The 19,873-nt window shown below is 42.7% G+C and overlaps 1 protein-coding gene across 1 annotated transcript in view; it reads left to right on the forward strand.

The window, feature by feature from the left end:
* bace2 (beta-secretase 2) overlaps positions 1 to 19,873 on the forward strand; it is a 65,379-nt gene that overhangs the window by 31,267 nt on the left and 14,239 nt on the right. The window contains exons 3-6 of the mRNA XM_073045009.1: positions 6,332 to 6,548; positions 6,740 to 6,877; positions 10,218 to 10,352; positions 18,193 to 18,294. Of these exons, the coding sequence (XP_072901110.1) occupies positions 6,332 to 6,548; positions 6,740 to 6,877; positions 10,218 to 10,352; positions 18,193 to 18,294 (592 nt within the window). The remainder of the gene's footprint in view (positions 1 to 6,331; positions 6,549 to 6,739; positions 6,878 to 10,217; positions 10,353 to 18,192; positions 18,295 to 19,873) is intronic.

Below are 19,873 nucleotides of genomic sequence, written 5' to 3' on the forward strand. Positions count from 1 at the left end.
AGATTTAGGTCTTGAACAAAGGCCACACAATATGATCCATCTCCTTCCTAATTTTTTTTAGGACGTCAGATTCATTGTTTCCACTGCCTGCTAAAAACTTGGCCTTTATTTTTTTTAATTCTGAAGGCATTTCCTGGAAGATGTCTGGCAGAGTTAGTTATAGCCCTGTGGCAAGTTTCAGTTCTCGCCCAGTTAATTAGAAACAACTTGTTACGGTGGTTTATTTTGTAGTGATTTTTTTCATCCACCTGGCCTCCTGCTGGATCGTTTGTCTCTGTGTCCCATGACACTCACTAGATGAATGGTGAAGGCTAACAACAGTGGATGTATCACAGTGCCTGGTGAATTATTTATTATGAAAATAGCGTGTTTGGTCTTTAAGGTGTTTATTACTTTTGCATGCTTCTAATCATTTCCACTTTGCAATCCTGTTAATGCTTTACACTTCAGCTTTGTCTTTCCTTGGCTCTTGGCTGCCTGCCAGACTCCTTGGGCGGTCTAATATCTGGTAATTATTGAGCAAGTCTTTAAAGAAAGTATTGCCTGCTGGGGCGTAAAATACTGAGAATCTGTCCTCGTCCGGAGAATCTGCAGAGCAAAGTGCTGATTGTGCAGTAACCCAACGGAAAGGTCACTTTGTAAAGTTGACCCCTGCTGCCTAAGGTTAATGGGCACCTGGGTACCTCTGCAGATTTTTGGTTGGGACTGCAGCTCGCATGAAATTGCTGCAGTGATGTTGAGTGCACACGTCTCTCTCGGGGCCTGTGGTGCAGTGGCCCAGATCTCTCAGCGTGTGACTGGCCAGTATCTCTGTGTCAATTCTAGACACTTCCAGGTTGAGAAATAAAATACACACAGCCGAACGGAATTATCCTGTCTCTCCAGGTGAGAAGCATGGAAGATCCAGAGATATCCTGGTTCAATATTAGCCAGGAGTTACGCTCAAATCCCTCTCTTAATTTCCGGCAGCCAGCCTGTCTCAGAATGCGACCCTTCCCTTGCTAGCATGATGTTGGTGTTAGTTGAACTTCAGTGGCTGATCCTTTTGAAGGAACTTGGGTACGAGGTATTGCATTTTGGGAAAGAGAAATGAGGGGGAGGACGTTTACAATGAATGGTGTCCCTGTGGAGAGATGAAGAATGGGGAAATTTGGAGTACAAGCTCAGGGTTTCGTGAAGGTGGCATCACAAGTAGACAGGGTGGTGAAGAAGGCTTTTGGTACGCTGGCCTTCGTCAGTGACGGCACTGAGCTCAGAAGTTGGGATGTGATGTTGCAGTTACATTTCAAATACTGCCTTCATCTGGTATAGGAAACAAGTCCTTATGCTGTATAGTGTGCAGAAGAAATCTACAAGAATGTTCCCGGGACTCAAGGAACAGAGTTATGGAGAGAGGCTGGGCAGGCTGGGACTCTATATCAACGCCCATTGTCAGAGTGGTGATCTTGAGGCTTCAGCTCTTTGAGGCTTCCGCAAAGAGAGGCTTCACTCAGAGGAAGCAAAGGAATGAAAAGCTCAAGTTTTTTGTTCTCTTTATATCTGCTCAGCTAGGGACGGTAGGGATGACAGGCAGGATAGTGAAATGCTCCTCTTGCGGGATGTGGAAAGGCAGGGAGACCTCCAGTGTCCCTGACGACTGCAACTGTGAGAAGTGCATCCAGCGGCAGCTTCGAACAATCCACGTTAAGGAGCTGGAACTGGATGAACTCCGGATCATTTGGGAAGCTGAGGGGGTGATGGATAGGACGTATATAGAGCTAGTTACACCCAAGGTGCAGGACACTGGGTGTCAGTCAGGAAGGGAAAGGGGTTAAGGAGACAGTGCAGAGTACCCCCGTGGCCATCCCCCTCAACAACAGGAATATCACTTTGGATACTGTCAGGAGGAAAGGTCTCTGGCACTCTGGAGACTCAGAAGGGAAGGGGGGAGAAGACATGTGCTGTAGTGATAGAGGATTCATTAGTTAGGGAATGAACAGAAGGTTCTGTGGGCGAGAATGAGATTCCCAGATGGCACATTGCCTCCTGGGTGCCTGGGTCTGGGCTATCTCAGATTGAGTCCTCAGCATCCTTAGGTGAGAGGGTGAACAGTCAGAAGTCGTGGTTCATATAAGTACCAATCACATGGGTAGGAGGAGTGACGAGGTTCTGAATGGGAAGTTCAGGTAGTTAGGTGCAGGGTTGTGATCTCTGGATTGATACCCATGCCACTTGCTAGGAAAGCCAGAACTAAGAAGATTATACAGTTTAATAAATGGCTAAGGAGTTAGACCATAAAACATAGGGGCAGAATTAGGCCATCTGGCCCATCGAGTCTGCTCTGCCACTCAATCATGGCTGATCCTTTTTTTCTCTCCTCCTCAACCCCATTTCCTGGTCTTCTCCCCGTAACCTTTGATGTCGTGTCCTGTCAAGAACCTATAAATTTCTGCCTTACGTACACCCAACGACCTGGCCTCCACCACTGCACGTGGCAACAAATTCCACAAATTCACCACCCTTCGGCTAAAGAAATTTCTCCGCATCTCTGTTTTGAAAGGGCGCCGCTCTATCCTGAGGCTGTGCCCTCTTGTTCTAGACTCTCCCACCATGGGAAACATGAGTAGGTGTAGGAGGGAGGGCATAAGGGTTTTGGATCATTGGGCTCACTTCCAGGGAAGGTTTGCACCTGAACTGGAGGGGGACTACTATCCTAGCAGGAAGGTTTGTTAATGCTGCATGGTGGGGTTGCAGTATTAACAAACTAGAGTTGCAAGGGGATGGGAACCAGAGTGCGAGAATGGTTAGCGGAGAGGTTATGGAAACAGATGTTGGCAAGGCATCGGAGAAATTGAGGAATGAAAAAGTTGAACGTGGTGCAACCAGTGTCCTGAGCTGCCTATATTTCAGTGCAAGGTGGATCGTAGGAAAGGCGGATAACAGTTCTGAGAATGAGGTAGCAATGTGTAGTGAGGAGAGGCTGATGGTAGGGCAAGATTGCAGTCAGCAGGATGAGTTGCAATGCAAAAGGCAGACAAAATCGAAAAGGATGAATACAGGACGAAAGATGTTGTATCTGAATGCCTGCAGCATTGCAGTATACGGAATAAGGTAGATGATGGAACATCATCTTCACGGTTAGGTTAGACCTGCCAGAGAAAGAATCCCCACTGTACTTTGGTGGAGTTCCATCGGTATACTACTAGACTAGATCTAGTAGTAGGATCGTGGCTGGCTGAGTCAGCGAGGTGAGCATGCCTTTGCTACTTTGTAGGTTATGCCTCTTCAGGCAAAGGCTGCACCCAACGAGGACGCCGGCAGCAGGGCATCTGATGGTATCTGTGGCAGATAAATCCAAAAGGGTCAATGGTACAGCCGCCTTGGTGGCATGTGGAAGAACCAGAGTGTTGGTCAACGGATGGCATCACTAGACTAGTTAGTTGTCACTGCGGGGCAGCTTCCTTATCCGCTAAGTCTGTTACACTCCTGTGTACCACTTAGCATCAAATTTGGAAGCTCAGAGAGTCTGTATGGTGGGGGCACAACACCGTCTATCTGATTACTGTGCAAGGCGTGTTGGAGTAGAGATTCTGGATGGTGTGCAATGCTGGTCTTGTAGCCCATAAACGTGCCTGCAGAGACTCAACTCTCAGCACAGTCAACATCGAAATCGATGGACAGCCGAGGAAGGTAGATGAACTCGCATCACTGTTGCAGGTTGACAGGTTTGATGTTGTAGGCATCACTGAGTCATGGCTGAAAGACTGTAACTGGGAGCTGAATGTCCAAGGATACACATTGTACTGAAAGGATAGGCAGGAAGGCAGAGGGGGTGGCTTGGCTCTGTTGGTAAAAAATGAAATCAAATCATTAGAAAGGGGTGGCATAAGGTCAGAAGGTGTTGAATCATTGTGGATAGAGCTAAGGAACTGCAAGGGTAAAAAAAAACCCTGTTGGGAGTTGTATACAGATCCCCAAACAGTATTAAGGATGTGGCCTACACATTACAATGGGAGATAGTAAATGCATGCCAAAAGAGCAGTCTTACAATAGTAATGGGGGACATTAATATGCCCCAGGGTTGGGGACTCATAGGTTCAGGGTGAAAGATTTAATCAGGACCTGAGGGGCCATGTTTTCACCAAGAGGGTAGTCAGTGTACAGAATAAGTAGAAGTGCTTGAAGCAGGTATATTAACAGAATTTAAAATGTACCTGGACAGGAAAGGTTTAGAGGGATATGGGCTAACCATGAGCACATAGGACTAGCTTAGATGGGAATTTTGATCAGCTTGGATGAGTTGGGCCTGTTTTGGTGCTGCATGACTACCGCAGGAGTGAGCAGAAGACTGTAGAATCACCAGCAGAGGCTATACCACTTTTCAAATATTCCTCTTTGCTGTGCTTTACAGTTCCTATACCATGTTCTGTTTTTTCCCAGCTGATAGTTATTGTTGTAGTTCTAGGCTTGTGCTGTACAGGTATTTCACTTCCTATCCAAGATGATTTTCCCTCCCAATTTCTCATTCTTAAATTCCTTTACCAAACCCTTCTGTTCATGGCCATGTCCGTGAGCTTCGGGGCACTTTTTTCCCTCAATCAGTGGCTGCAGAATTCTAATGAATGATGGACAGTCTGGATTCTGGAAATTGGGATGTTGTGCTAAAGTTGTTTAAGATGTTTGTGAGGCTGAATTTGAAGTGCTGTGTTCAGTTCTGGTCACCTACCTACAGGAACGTTATCAGTACGTTTGAAATAATGCAGAGAAAATCTACATGGATGTTACCAGGACCCGTGTCATTGGGAAATATTGAACAAGGTAGAACTTTATTCCCTGGAGCACAGGAGAATAGGGTTGATCTCCTAGAGGTGTAGAAAATTATGAGGGGTATAGATGAGGTGAATGTATGCAGGCTTTTTTCCCCTCAGCTCGGGTGAGACTAGAACTAGAGATCATAGGTTTAGGATGAAAGGTGAACTATTTGAAGGGAATCTGAGAGGGAACTTCTTCACTTAGAATGTAGTACAACTGTGGAACAAGCAGCCAGCAGACTGGGTAGATGCAGATTTAATTGTAACATTTAAGAGAATTTTGGAGAGAAATTTGGATGAGAGGGTCATGGAGAACCACCCAGTTGACATTCAAGCCTATTTTGCCTACTGCAGAATCCTATTAAAACCATGAATATTCTTTGTTCAGGGCGACCCCAGGCATCTATGGGGTAGTACCAAGGGCTATTTCTTGCTCACTACAGGGCAAAGCTGAAATCACTGAATTTTCCAAGTATTGCACCAAAACAATTGAGTTGTGAAGGGGCTATGAAAACAAAACTGATTCTAAGTGTTATCACTGAGACATGCTGAAATAATATGTTCAAAGTTCAAAGTAAACTTATTATCAAAGTGCATATGCGTCACCATGTACAACCCTGAGATGCATTTTCAATGAAAGACTGCACCAACCAGTGAGTAAAAGACAACAAACTGTGCGAGTGCAAAAAGAAAGAAATAATAATAATAATTAATAAACAAACAAACAAGCAATAAATATTGAGAATGTGAGGTGAAGAGTCCTTGAAATGAAGTCCATATGTTGTGGGCACATTTCATTGATGGGGCAAGTGAAGATGAATGAAGTTATTCCCTTTGATTCAAGAGCCAGATGGTTGAGTGATAATAACCTGGTGGTGTGAGCCCTGAGGCTCCTGTACCTTGTCCTTGATGTCAGCAGTGAGAAGAGAGTATGTCCTGGGCAGTGTGGTTCTATGATGATGGATGCTGTTTCCTGCAACAACACTTCGTGTAGATGTATTCAGTAGTTGGGAGGGCTTCACCCATGATGGACTGGGCCGTATCCACTATGCTTTTTGGAGGATTTTCTATTCAAGGGCATTGGTGTTTCCATACCAGGATGTGATGCAGCCAGTCTCCACTACACATCTACAGTATAGAAGTTTGTCAAAGTTTTAGATGTCATGCCGAATCTTCGCAAACTCCTTAAGAAGTAGAAGTGCTGCCATACTTTATTCATAATTGCACTTACATGCTGAACCCAGGACCTTTTCTGAAAAGTAATAACAGTGAGGAGATTAAAGTTGCTGACCCTCTCCACCTCTGATCCTCTGAGGAGGACCGGCTCATGGACCTCTGGTTTCCTTGTCTTGAAGTCAAAATTCAGCTCCTTGGTCATTGGGGCGAAGGTTGTTAAGGTACCGCTCACCGGGTTTTTCCTTTGTACAGTTTGAAATCTCAGCTGCAACGCTGTTACATTTATGTGTTGAATGTGTTCTGTTTAGGAGTTTCACTGATGTATTAATGGGGTTGTGAACACATTTTTCTTTCTTCTTGCTTAGATCTACCACCTACAGATCTCTTAACTTGGATGTGTCTGTCCGATACACCCAGGGAAGTTGGCTGGGTAAACTTGGGACGGATGTCATTAACATTACAAAAGGTCTCAATGGCACCGTTACTGTCAATATTGCCACCATCCTTGAATCGGAGGACTTCTTCTTGCCTGGAGTTAACTGGCAAGGGATCCTGGGTCTGGCCTACAAAGGGTTGGCTAAAGTAAGTTCCAGTTATTTTGTATTCATTTTAAAAAGTCAGATTCCTTTTGTCTTTATTTGTCTTTCCTGAAGATTTCTGATTTCATTATTATTCGAGTGGAAAGTAATTACGGGCAAATAAAAAGCGAGAGAATTGCTAAGCAGTTTCTTGTTGGATTCCATTCATTACCCGCCTCGTTCCTTCTTTTGCAGCCGTCCAGTTCCATAGATCCTTTCTTCGACTCCTTGGTAAAACAGCTGGGGATCCCTGATGTGTTTTCACTCCAGATGTGTGGTGCAGGCTTGTCACTAACAACTGAACAGCAATCCAGCCCAGTGGAAGGGAGTTTAGTAAGTATGGAGCAACCCTTTGCTCTGGTTGCTCTCTGAGAATGCAAATGTGCTCCAAACCTTGGACGTTCCTAAAATGTTGCATTGCTGCCCCTCTTGTGTCGATCAGAGGGCCCAGAACAATAGGCTTCAGTGTTTTGTCTGAATGTGTATCAACCATTGAGGCAAGAGCGTGAGGAGCAGCTTGTAAGCCAGTATGATGTATGATACCCCTGGTATCCTTGGCTGCGTAAGTCTAGGGAAGACAACCTCATGAGATTGAGGTGCTCTCTCTGTTTGTGTGAATGCTGTGTCATTCGCTACCCTGTTACAAATTAGTGCCACAAAATAACAGACAGTACACTGCATGCGATTAAAAGATTATATTCATGAATGTTAATTTGACTAAAGGATTAGTAAAGGGCCCATTTTAATGAAACAGTCAAATGTGCACACGTTGGAGCTCAAAGTTTTTCCATAGTCACCGATCCTCAATCGATCTCACCCCTGGCTTCATCGAATCGCGGTCCCGCTTGGGTTGAATCCAACGCCCTCTTCTCTCCTGCGCCTTCCCTCTTCATCTCTTCTTGGAACTTTGAAGAAACCTGGGCAAGCTGACCGGGTGTGCACGTTTCCACCGCTGGTCTATAGGCAAGAGTTAAAACCCCACTGCCATGTCTGCAGAGTTTAAACTTGTGCAAGTAAACAGACTTGGAAGAAAAAAAAGCCCACAAAACTACCTGTTTCACTGGCCTTCAGAAGAGGAGATGTGCCATCCTCATTGAGCCCATTGTGACCAACTACACCAGTGGTTCCCAACCACCGGGCCGCAAAGCACGTGCTACCGGGCCGAGAGGAAACGATATGATTTGGCGATATGAAACGATGTGAGTCAGCTGCACCTTTCCTCATTCCCTGTCACGCCCACTGTTGAACTTGAACGCACACGAGGTCATCAGTCGTCTAAGTGCAGTGATACCCTCGCGCCAGGGATCACTGGTTGGCATCGGGTAATCGGCCGCCTCGCGCAGCTGGCAAGAAGTGCCGATGCCACCGGCCTGGAGCGCGGACGGATGGGCGCCGTCTCTAAGCCTGTTTAGCACACGGAATGTTCGTGAGGAACCTGGTGCTAAAGTATTCACAGATGACCTAATTCGGGCTCAGGGTTCCATAAGTAGCAGAACAGCTACCTCGCTGCGATCTTCTGAAAGTCATCCCTCGAGCCAAACTTTAGTCGGCCGATAGATCCTACCTACCTACGGGGGGGGGGGGGGGGGGGGAGGGGCTGTCTCACTCCTCGCTCGGTCGGTCGGTCGCTCTCTCCAGACTGCGACCACCGTGGCCCCAGCACGGGGACCTCCAGCCCTTACCTTGTCCTCTCACTGGTGTGTTGCAATAATTTTATCTGTTCATACGAGGAAAATATGCGCTGTGTGTTTAATATCCAAACGTTACTTAAAATGTTAAGATGCTATTGACTTATAAGTGAGTTATAATTGACTTATCACTATATTCATGCAAGGAAAGTATGCGCTGTGTTTAATATTAAATTTGTTAGATAAACCCTTTTAGAAAGAAATTGAGTGTATTAGCCACTTATAAATGACTTATAGTTGACATCACCTATATTCCGGTCGTGATTAACACCTCCCCCCCCCCCCCCCCCCCCCATCAGCCAGTCCGCAAGCATATTGTCAACATTAAACTGGTCCACGGTGCAAAAAAGGTTGGTGACCCCTGAACTACATATTGTGTCACAGAAGGATGCCATTCAGCCCGTCAGTTTTTTTATTGACTCTGAGCCGAGCAAACCTGTAAGTCCCATTCTTTCTCTTCTTTAGAGTCATTTAACACAACACCACTGAAACAGACCCTTCAGCCCATCTAGTCTATACTAACCTGCTTTTCCACCTAATCCCATCTACTGCACCTGGACCCCTCTTATCCTTGTACCTGTATCCAACTTGTTGTAAATGTTGCTTTTGAACCTGTATCCACCTCTTCTGATGGCAGTTTGTTCCATGATCACTCTTCCCACTGAGTAAGGATGTTTCAGCTTTCACCCGAAGCCTGTGACCTCTAGTTTAGTCTCACCCAACCTTAGAGGGAAAACCTGCATGTACTGTACTGTACTTACCCTGTCTATACCCCTCATAATTTTGTATACCTGTATAAGATATCCCCTCCAGTGAATAAAGTCGTAATCTAGTCAACCTTTCCCTGTAATTCTGGTTATCATGGTGTTTTCTCTGCAGCCGAGCCATTTCTCTCTCTAATGCCATCAATTTCCCTTTAATACTTCTGATAATTATCAACATTAAGGAATAATTTGCAGTGATGAATTAACCGACCGCATCCTTACGATGTGTGAGGGAAGCAGAACACCCTGGTAAGACTGCCTGTGGTCAGACAGCCACGGAGGTCAGAATCGAACCCTGAAACCTGTTGTTGTGAGACGGCAGCAGTAACTGTGACTCCAGGCCACCAATGTGGCTGACGTTTTAAAAACCCCATGAAAGGGCAATGATGGGTGTATGGTAAATTTTGACCCTGACAGCTAATACGTAAAGTACGAAACTCGGATTGAAAATCGGGTAACTTGGAGCTTGTTTGGGTTCCCAGGGCTTGCAATAGAAATTGTAGGTGCTGATTGGAATGACAATGTCGTTGTGTATTGGATAATCTGAAACTGTTTGTAGCAAACATTTGCACATCGGTGAGGGGTATCTCTACTGTGGGCTGGAGCTTTTCCTTTTACCTTAAGCCTATGGCCTCTGATTCTAAATGCCCCCAACGTGGGGAAAATCTTTTCTATCCACCCAATCTGTGCTTCTTGTGAATGTATCTACCTCTATCGGTCCACCACTGCCATCGGGTTCCTTTGCAAGCACACTGTATCTAGTCTCATGGCTTAGCTGAAGTCTTCCAATCCAGCAGCGTTGTGGTGAACTTCCTTTCCGCTGTCGCCACATCCTTCCCATAGTGTGGTCACCAGAACCAAGCATAGCACTGAAGGTGATTTGTAAGTTTGCAAATACCATCCTGATTTTTATATCTTGATCTATGAAGGTCGCAGGCAAGCATGCCATATAGCTGCTTAACCACGCTAGCTATCTATGTTGCTACTTTCAGAGATGTATGGACTTTCACCTCTAGGTTTCTATGTTCATTAACCTTTTCTAGTGCCCTTCGATTTACCCACCAAAAGTGCATCACCTCGTATTTCTCAGGGTGGTTGTTGTCATCCACCTTCTATCCTCGCAATAGAGGTTGTGAGGCTACCACGATTTTAAAAAAAGATGCATTCTTTGTGAACGTTTAAAAACAAATCCAGAAAATCAGTTTTCTTTTGTCCTTTCAGATTATGGGTGGAATTGAACCAAGTCTTTCTCAGGGGAAAACTTGGTACACCCCTATCAAAGAAGAATGGTACTACCAAGTTGAGATTCTTAAACTGGAAGTGGGAGGACAAAATCTGAACTTGGACTGCACAGAGGTAAGTGTAGTGTTTATGCAGAGATACAAATTTCCTCTTGCAGGGGCATCTGGTATGGCAGAATATCATTCTGTACCACCTGAGAAAATAGCTTCCACTGGTGATAGGAACTTGAATCCAGCTAGTGATTGTTCAACAACCTCGTTATTAGGGCTTAATTATTTTGCAGGGTTTTAACTGATGATGCTCTCCTAAAAAAGAACTGTATATTTATTTTTCACTGATCAAATATCCATGAGAGGCATTTAAATGATGCAAAAGATCTTTCAAATTTGCATCTTGCTTTCGTTATTCACTGTAATGCACATTTCCAGCCCACTGGCCAGTCCTGTTTTTTGCTTTCTGTCGGACAGTGGATGAAACCAGATCACAGGTAGAAAGGTAATGGTATAGATAACTCTCCTCACCTCAACACCGAGCTGATCACTAACTACAACTTATGGACTCTCAAGAACTCATGTTCTCAGTGTTATTTATTTACTTATTTATTATTATTATTATTATTATTATTATTATTAGTCCAGTTTGTTGTGTTTTGCACATTGGTTGTTTGTCAGTCTTTGTGTAGCTTTTCATTGATTCTATTGTAATTCTTTGTTCTATTGTGAATGCCTGCAAGAAGGTTAATCTCAGGGCAATATGTAGTGACATCTATGTACTTTGATGATAATTTATTTTGAGCTTTGAACACCCAATTTTTCCCCTAAGGTTGGTGTATCTGAGTCCATAGAAATACTCTAAAGCTTTGGGAAAAGTTGAGCAGAGTGTGTGCCTCTGAGAGACTGAGAACAAAAAGGAACTTCTGTACAATAGTCTTGATGCAGGTTTCAATTTCTTTACCTGATAGATACTGCTCTACCCATGGAGTTCCTCCAGCAGATAATTCCAACATCAGCAGTTGCTTGTGCTTCTCTTCTTTACAGTAGTTTTTGTAGAATGTATTTTTATTTTGTAGCCTGGGAAAAATACACACATGGGACAACAAACACTTTTTCAGGTCCTTAATTGCTTTATCTGTTTTAGATATTATAATGCAGAAAGAGGTTATCAAAATTAAGACGACAAAATTAATTTTAAAAAACAGTTCCTACTGTTACAATCTCAGCTTAATTTTGGTCCACACCCTTGTTACATATGCAGTATGAAAATAAATAAAACAACATATACAAAACCAATAGGGTAGTGGCAATTCTAAAAATGAACAATACAAACAACGTTAGAATCTCACCAAACCTGTACCTTATACACAACATTGACAATATGAATAAATACATCTCATCTTAGCTAAGAGATATATTTGGCACACACAGGCTTAACTTCCAAACACATGTAGACCAGACACTGAAATGAGTTCTCGTCGTTCACACTACGTAAACAGAGATTAACACATTCACATTACTCCGTTACATTCACATTTGGTCATGAAAAATAAAAAAAGACAAAAATAAAGTTTTACAATATATTGCCTTGGAGTTTAGGTTACAAAAGAGGATTAGCCTACTAGGCCAACAAGGAACTTCACACGACCACACAATCCAGCGCTGATACCTTACTCGTGAAAATCTGAAGCATTCAAGTATAAAACATGTCAAATTACTGATATTCTAGATTTTCAAACTAGTACAAACAAATTTACATGGATATTATCAAATATTATTCACCTTTCCTCACCATTCAACTAGCATTTGGCGTTCTTTCTAGAACCTTGCAATTCTTCTTTCTATTCCACACGTGCATAATGACATCACCATTTTCTCTTAAAGGCACAGGCAGCTATTTTAGCGTTATCAGGGTGAATACGTATGTGTATATTCAGCGGTCACCTGGTTACATTTATTTATATTTTAAGTTTTCTTTAAGTTTTGAAGATATACCTCCTTATCAGTATTTATGCTGTTTACATTTATGTAGTTCTTCCCCGAGATAACTGGAAGATGTTCTTTCCTGTATACATTGTGGGTTACTGCTTAGTGGGGGCAGTTGCATGTTAATTAAACCATTCTTGCATGTCTCTCAAATGCTACCTTTTGACCCACTGACCATTGTGAAGGGAAAGTCCGAGTTAATGTACTTGCTTATGTGTAGTCTGGAGACATAAGCGACCGTAGGTGCTGAAACCTGGACCAAATCTGGATATTTACCAGGATGCTGCCTGGATTAGAGAGCATACCCTATGAAGATGGGTTGGGTGAGCTAGGGCTTTTCTCTTTGGAGTGAAGGAGGATGAGAGGTGACTTGATAGAGGTGATAACAAGATGATAACAGGCATAGATCGAATGGACAGCCAGAGACTTTTTCCCAGAGCAGAAATGGCTAGTACCATTGATTGAAGGAAAGTGTAGGGTGATGTCAGAGGTATATTTTTACACAGAGAGTAGTGAGTGGGGGGAGTGCGCTGCCAGGGGTGTTGCTTGAGGCAGGTATATTGGGGGCATTTAAGAAATTCTTAGGCATGTATGTAGGTGATAGAAAAATGGTGGGGGGGCCTTTTTTTGGAAGTAAGGATTAGATTGATTTTAGAGTTGTTTAAGAGGTCATGCTAAGTTGTAGTGTTCTGTGTTTTTTTTTATATAATACAGCTACTGGACATACTGAGCAGGTCAAGCAGTACAGTCAGCCCTCCTTATCCGCAGGGGATTGGTTCTGAGACCCACCCCCCCCCCCATGGATACCAAAAAACGCGGATGCTCACGTCCCTTATTTAACCAGTCTCAGTGCAGTGGTCTTTAGGACCCAGCGGAACCCCGGACTTTATTTAACATGTTCAGTGCGGTGGACCTTAGGACCCGGCACAGCTCTGAATCCGCGGTGTTTCTGTTTACGAAAATAATCACAATCACGATTGAAAATAAGGCAGAAGTAATAAAGTGATCGGAAAAAGGTGAAATGCCATCAGTCATTGGAAAAGCGTTAGGCTACAGTCGGTCAACAATCAACAATTTTAATGGAGCATGTGAAAGGCCCTGCCCCGATGAAAGCTGCAGTTATTACTAAGCAACGCAACGGCTTAATTATTGAAATACATGTTTCTTAAGTGTTTTATATGCATAGAAAGGTAAAATATGTACTATATACTAGGAAAAACGTTTGACCAACTGACGCTAAATAATACCGGATGTACCTGTTCCGACCTCAAATCTGACTTAAAGACGGACGCAGGAATGGAACTCATTCATAACCCATTCAAAAAGTAACTCATTCAAAAAGTACAAGGACTGCCTGTACTTTTAAGTCATTTCTAGATTACTTATAATACCTAATACAATATAAATGCTGTATATATATATATATATATATATAGTAGTTGTTATACTGCATTGTTTAGGGAATAATGATAAGAAAAAAAAGTCTGTAACACACTCAAACAACGAGCGCTGGAGAGAGAACTTCCGGGTTTTCCCGATCCGCGGTTGGTTGAATCCGCGCATGCGGAACCCGCGGATAATGAGGGCCGACTGTATTTGAGAAAGCAGAGAGTCAGCACTTCAGGTCGAGTCCCTGCACCAGTCTTGTTACAGGGTCTCAATCCAAAATGTCAGCCATCACTTTGGCTTCACAAATGCTGTTTGAGCTACTCAGTTTCTCAAAGAGTTTATTTCTCATTCCAGAAGCAGTCTTGTGTGGAGAAGGGGACTGGAAGAGTAGACAGCCTGACGGTGAATAAGAATTGGTTTTATTCACCATAGATATTTACATGCACAGGTCGAACACCCCTTATCCCATAATCCAAAAGCCTCTGAAACCTGGCATTTTTTGGGCGCTGACATGATATCACAAATGGAAAATTCCACAAGGCACTGGGAAGTTCCCAGGCATTGCACAGGTCTCTGCACACCACAGACAGTTCTGAGTGGCCTCATGTATGTAATGAACAAAAGTTAATGAGAAATAGAAAAAAAACTGCATGAAGCATAAAATGAAGATCTCGATCGTGTACTGAAAGAGTGGATTAGTCAGTGTCTCAGTGAACATATTCTGTTTAACAGTACGCTGATCGTAAAACAAGCAAAGGTCATGACAAAGTAAAAATTGAAAGTAATTGTGAATATTCTGCAGGCTGGTTGTAGAAATTTAAGAAAAGGAATGACATTAAATTTTTAAGGATTTGAAACATTTTATAGATAGGGCGCCTCCTGATCATGAAGCAGCAGAGAAATGCATTGATGAGTTTGCCAAGATCGACACTGGTGAAAATCTAACACCAAAACCAGTCTACGGTGCTAATTGTTTTTATACCTTACATAAAACCTAAAAAAAAATACAAGTACAGTGTCTGTAACCTTTTAACGCATAGTGTCGTAGGTGGAGACTGGAAGCCTGCTGTTGTTGTTGTTCAACAGCTGATTCAGGTATTTTCCTGATGCTTTTGTTACTCTGCACACATTATATTACTGGTATGTAATGATTTTTACTGTTAAGTATATAGGTGTGATGAACAAGTGTAAGACGAAGACTGCTTACTAGCAGCACGTAAATTCAGAGCTGGAAATGGTAATGATCCCAAGCCTATCTCGTTATATATTCCAAAAATCTGGAAAAATCTGAAATCCAAAACATTGCCAGCCCCAAGCTTTTAGGATAAAGGGTGCTCAAGCTGTATTAGGAATTTGCTGTGCTGTGTTGGTCAGGGCACAACATGCAACAAAAAAAAACCAACATTCAACAGTTATAAAGAATTACATAAAAATAAAGTTAAAGAGTTTAAGATACGGATTTGGAATAATGTATACATAAATACCAGCATGTAGTTACAGTGTATCAGCATAAGATGACATTTCACTGTGAGCCCCTACAGTTGAATAGCTGGAGACTTGCTGAAGACTTAATTATGAAGAACAGGCATCCCAGTGGGCAATCCTACACCCCAGATTGAGTTTGATACATTAGAAAAAGGGGTGGGGGAATAAGAGCACCATTAACTTTACAGCAATTTCCCCTCCACATCTCTTCAACCTCTAGGTAAGGTGACCAACCAACTATAGGAATTTTGCTAGAATGTTCTGTGGCAAGGTAGTTCAGTCAGCCAATCCGATTTTAAATTGAGCAGTTCCGGGTGACTAATGCATTGCAAATTTACTGTCAGGCCACAGGAATGCAGATTGGAGATAGTGAATTATATGGCATTCTAGTAATGCAGATACCTGCTTAAATCCAGCAGGTTTTCTTCCTGTAATATCTGTGAGGGGTCGGTCACATTTTAAATAGGAGCTATTTCTCCTGGTGTGAGCAACCTTTCGATGGGGGCTGGAATGTATGTGGGGTATTGCTGGAATGAACCGAAGAGTGTTCAGTGCTGTGGAGATTAATAATCGGACAGAGGAGTTCAGTATTGATTCATTTGAGATGCACACCCACTTGTTACTTGAAAGAATTTGCATGTATAGTTTCCTTTGATAATGTCAACGTTGGAGCTTTCTTTAACTGTTTGATCACCTTAAGTCGATAAACTTGTATTGATATCGAGCTGGGAATGTGATGGAATGATTCTTAACAACATTGAAATAATTTTTGAAAAGCAGTTTTTTTCTACAAATAATTTATCAATGTGTTAGATAAAAATGTCTGAAAATGAGTTTTGTGTGCAACACAGCGCTTAATTGCACTTGGACGATCTGAGTGCCAGAACACAAGGAAATCTCACTCCAGAATTACTCTGCAGTAGCAAATGACGATATCTCTGACAAAAATAAATGTGCGCAAAATTGCTTAATACCATTACTAGCATAATTTCTATCTGCACTGATACAATACTGGGCCAGCATCTCAAACAGAGCAGCATTCCCTCAGTGTTATTTACTGTGAAGTTATGTTGCTGTATTGGAGATCCAGAGAGTTGGTATGCTAATCTGGCAATCTGGGTTCAAATTTCAGACTGGCAATTGCGTTATTTAAATTCAAGCTATTAAATAAGACTGGAAATAAAAAGATGGTATTATAATTGGGGGCTGTGAAAATAGTAAATTATCTTGTAAACCCCGCCCCCTCCCAGTTCACTGAAAATCAAAGCAATAGCTGCAGATTCTGGAAATCTGAAATAAAAATAGAAAACGCTGGAAACACTCAGCCAGTCAGCAGTATCTGTGGAAGGAGAAACAGAGTTAACATCTGGTTGAAGGGCCCTTGCCAAAGCTCAGCAAGTTGGATTGGCATCATGGTGTGGCTGATGCAGTCACTTCCTCAAAGTTCCGGTAACCCCGGTTCAGTCCCAACCCCTGGAGCTGTTTGTGTGGAGTGCACATGTTCTCCCTGTGACAATGTGGGTTCCCATCTAGCACATCAACACTTCTAGGGGGAGCAGTCCTTAAAAGATCACCCCTCCACCAAGTGGTCCTCAATCACATAGCACGTACAAAATGCTGGAGGAACTCAGCAGGCCAGGCAGCATCTATGGAAACGAGCGCAGTCGGCGTTTCGGCCCGAAACCCTTCAGTAGGACTGCTCACTCACGTAAGTTATCTGTGAAAACATTGCACTCTTCCAAATGCCTGCCCTGCTCTAAAAGCCTGAAACATTTAGGTTGGTAGGATTTAAAGATTAAAGAATAACTTTGTCACATGCACATTAAAACATGCGTTCAAATGTGTCATTTGCGAGGAATGTGCAGGGCCGCCCCGCAAGTGTGAAGCCACGTTCCCATTGCCAACATAGCATGCCCACAACTCACCAACCCTAACCCAGCCATCTTTGGAATGTGGCAGGAGACCGGAGCACCCAGAGGAAACCCGAGTGGTCATGGGGAGAACGTACAAACTCCTTACAGACAGTGGCATGAATTGAATCACTATCTTACAGCTGGCACTGTAAAGCGTTGTGTTAACCACTATATTACTGTGTCATCCTAAATTCAGAATATTGACAGTTGAAATTCCATAGCTGCTAAAGTGGGATTTGAACTCGGGTGTCCGGATTGTTACCCTAGGTCTTGGGGATAGGTGGGAGGGGAGGTTACCAGTCCAGTAGTTTAACTACTGTGGTACTCTACATAGAGAATTGCCAAAGTCTCAGGAAATTACTGTGAATGTAATTTTTTAATTATTATTTATCTATTTACCTAACTATTGCATTTTCACAGATTGTCTTTTATACATTGGTTGTTGGTCAGTTTTTGTGTGTAGTTTTCCATTGATTCTGTTGTATTTCTTTGTTCTACTGTGAATGTCAGAAAGAAAATTATTCCCAGGGTTGTATATGGTGACATATATGTACATTAATAATAGATTTACTTTGAATATGGGGAGTTTTTTTTTAAATGGGTACTTGATAGCTGACCAGAGGGCGTGCTTCCTGACTGATTTTGCTAAGGCCTCGTGTTCCTGTACAGTATGAATCCATAAATGGCTCAGCTCCACCAGTTTGGTTAACTGCCGAGTGCCTTCTGGCCTGGAGATTCGATCAGCCAACATGGGATTCCTGTATGAACCCACAAGCCACTGATGCAACCCAAAAAGGCTGGGTGTGTCAATGTGGAGCCCAGGCTGACCGCTCAATTATACCAGCTGTTCATTTCCTATTTGCAATTCTTTAAATGGGATGACCTATTTTTGCATTGGTATATTTGGTGGGCAAAATCTTTGTAAGTATTTTGTTGTCAGATTAGTCCAGCTTTTGCACTGGGATTTGAGGTTTGGCTTCACTGGTATGAATGAAAAGCAAAGAATGTGTGGATTTCCGATGTAGGAGTTGTATTGGCATCTTGCCGATACCAGCTTATGTGCGACTTCCATTTTACTTCTCATCTTTAAACCATTTATATGCCAATGTTGCATCTTGGAGAAACTGTCATTGCTGTAGGGATAGAGTGTGAACTAACACTGGTTTACCTGTTTTATCCCTTGCCCAGTACAACACTGATAAGGCCATTGTGGACAGTGGAACCACCCTGTTGCGCCTGCCAGAGAACGTCTTTTTTGCGGTCGTGATGGCCATCAAAGAAAGCTCAAAGGTAAGAAACTCGCCCAGGTCCTGGTGGTTGAAACCGTGCCACTTGTGACCAAAAATCTTACCCTCCAACATTGCATGTGTGACCACCCAGCTGGTAGGCTTCTGCTTCAAAGACAACATTCAATGAGCAGGTATTTTGATAATATTTTTAAATATTTTATTTTATTGAGCTACAGTGAGGAACAGGCCCTTCGGAACACATCACCTGGCAACTCCTGATTTAACCCTGGACTAATCATGGTACAATTTACAGTGACCGATTAACCCACTAACTAACCAGTACATCTTTGAGTTGTGGGAGAAAACCAGAGCACCTGGAGGAAACCCTCATTCTGTGGGGAGCATCTGCAGACTCCTTACTGATGATGTCAGAATTGAACTCTGAACTCTGTTGCCCCAAGCTGTAATAGCATTGCACTAACTGCTACACTACCATAATGCCCATTTACTTTTATCTTTGAAAGTTCATAGGGGTGCTAAACGAGATCAGTACCATTATAGCTGATTGAGTTTCCAAATGCCAGAAAAGTGCACCTGAAGCTGTAATTTTTGCCCTTTTCCACTGATTACATTCTTAATTATGCTTAAATAGACAATTGTTAGGATAACAATTATGCTTAAGTAGAAAATTGTCATTATAATAATTATTATAGATTACTTATTAAAGACTGAATATTGAACTGTGCCCAGGACCAAGTCTGCGTCTAGATATCGGGAGGATTGTAAGATAGAAGTCACTAATTTATGGTGGGGATGGTGGGTGAAGATGGATCCAAAAGTCAACTGATTTGGTCCACACAGCCTGCTGTAGAGTGAAGTGAGATGAGGTGGACTCCAAATTTGTTCACAGGAATAAAAGTTCTCTACCCAAGAAGGCTGTGGAGGCTCAGTTCATCTGTATATTCAAGAAGGAGTGGGAGAGTGGTAAAGGGGCTTGTTTTGCTGTTTTTGTCATCTTTTATTCTGTTGATACCTCATTTTCTTCTGTTGTTGTTGTTGCTGCTGTTTGTATTCTGTGATCTGTGTTACATTGAACATTATGTGCATGCTATGTTGGTGCCTGAAAGTGTAATGACACGTGGTCTGCCCCCAAGATACCTTTGGATGTGTTGGTGGTTGATGCAAATGATGCATTTCACTATATGTTTCAATTTACGGTACATGTTGCCGCAGCAAAACTGATCGAAAATCAAAACAACACAATTGCTGCTAGCCTGCGACCCCCACAGGGCTGTTACGCTTGCATGACGCACCCTTGGCTCCAATGAAACGATTGTCCTAAAGAGTTGAATCCTTTAATAGCAATTAGCAAGTATACAATCTCGAAGCAATGTTAAGTGGTCAGCAAAGATATGACCTCCACTGGTCCCAAGTCACAAACTGCCACAAAGAAAGCAGAAATATGTAACTTATTCCCTTCACTTTTACCACACCCCCCCCCCACTCATGTGACTAGTTACCATAATAAACATGATAAACGAGCAACACAGAATACGTAAGTACATTTAGTTAGATAAATCTAAGTCTGAATTTTACTATGACCTCAGAAAGTTATGTGGATTTATTGTCTTGGAAACAAT

Source organism: Hemitrygon akajei, chromosome 5 (genome assembly GCF_048418815.1).
Source record: "Hemitrygon akajei chromosome 5, sHemAka1.3, whole genome shotgun sequence".
Classification (NCBI taxonomy): Eukaryota; Metazoa; Chordata; class Chondrichthyes; order Myliobatiformes; family Dasyatidae; genus Hemitrygon; species Hemitrygon akajei.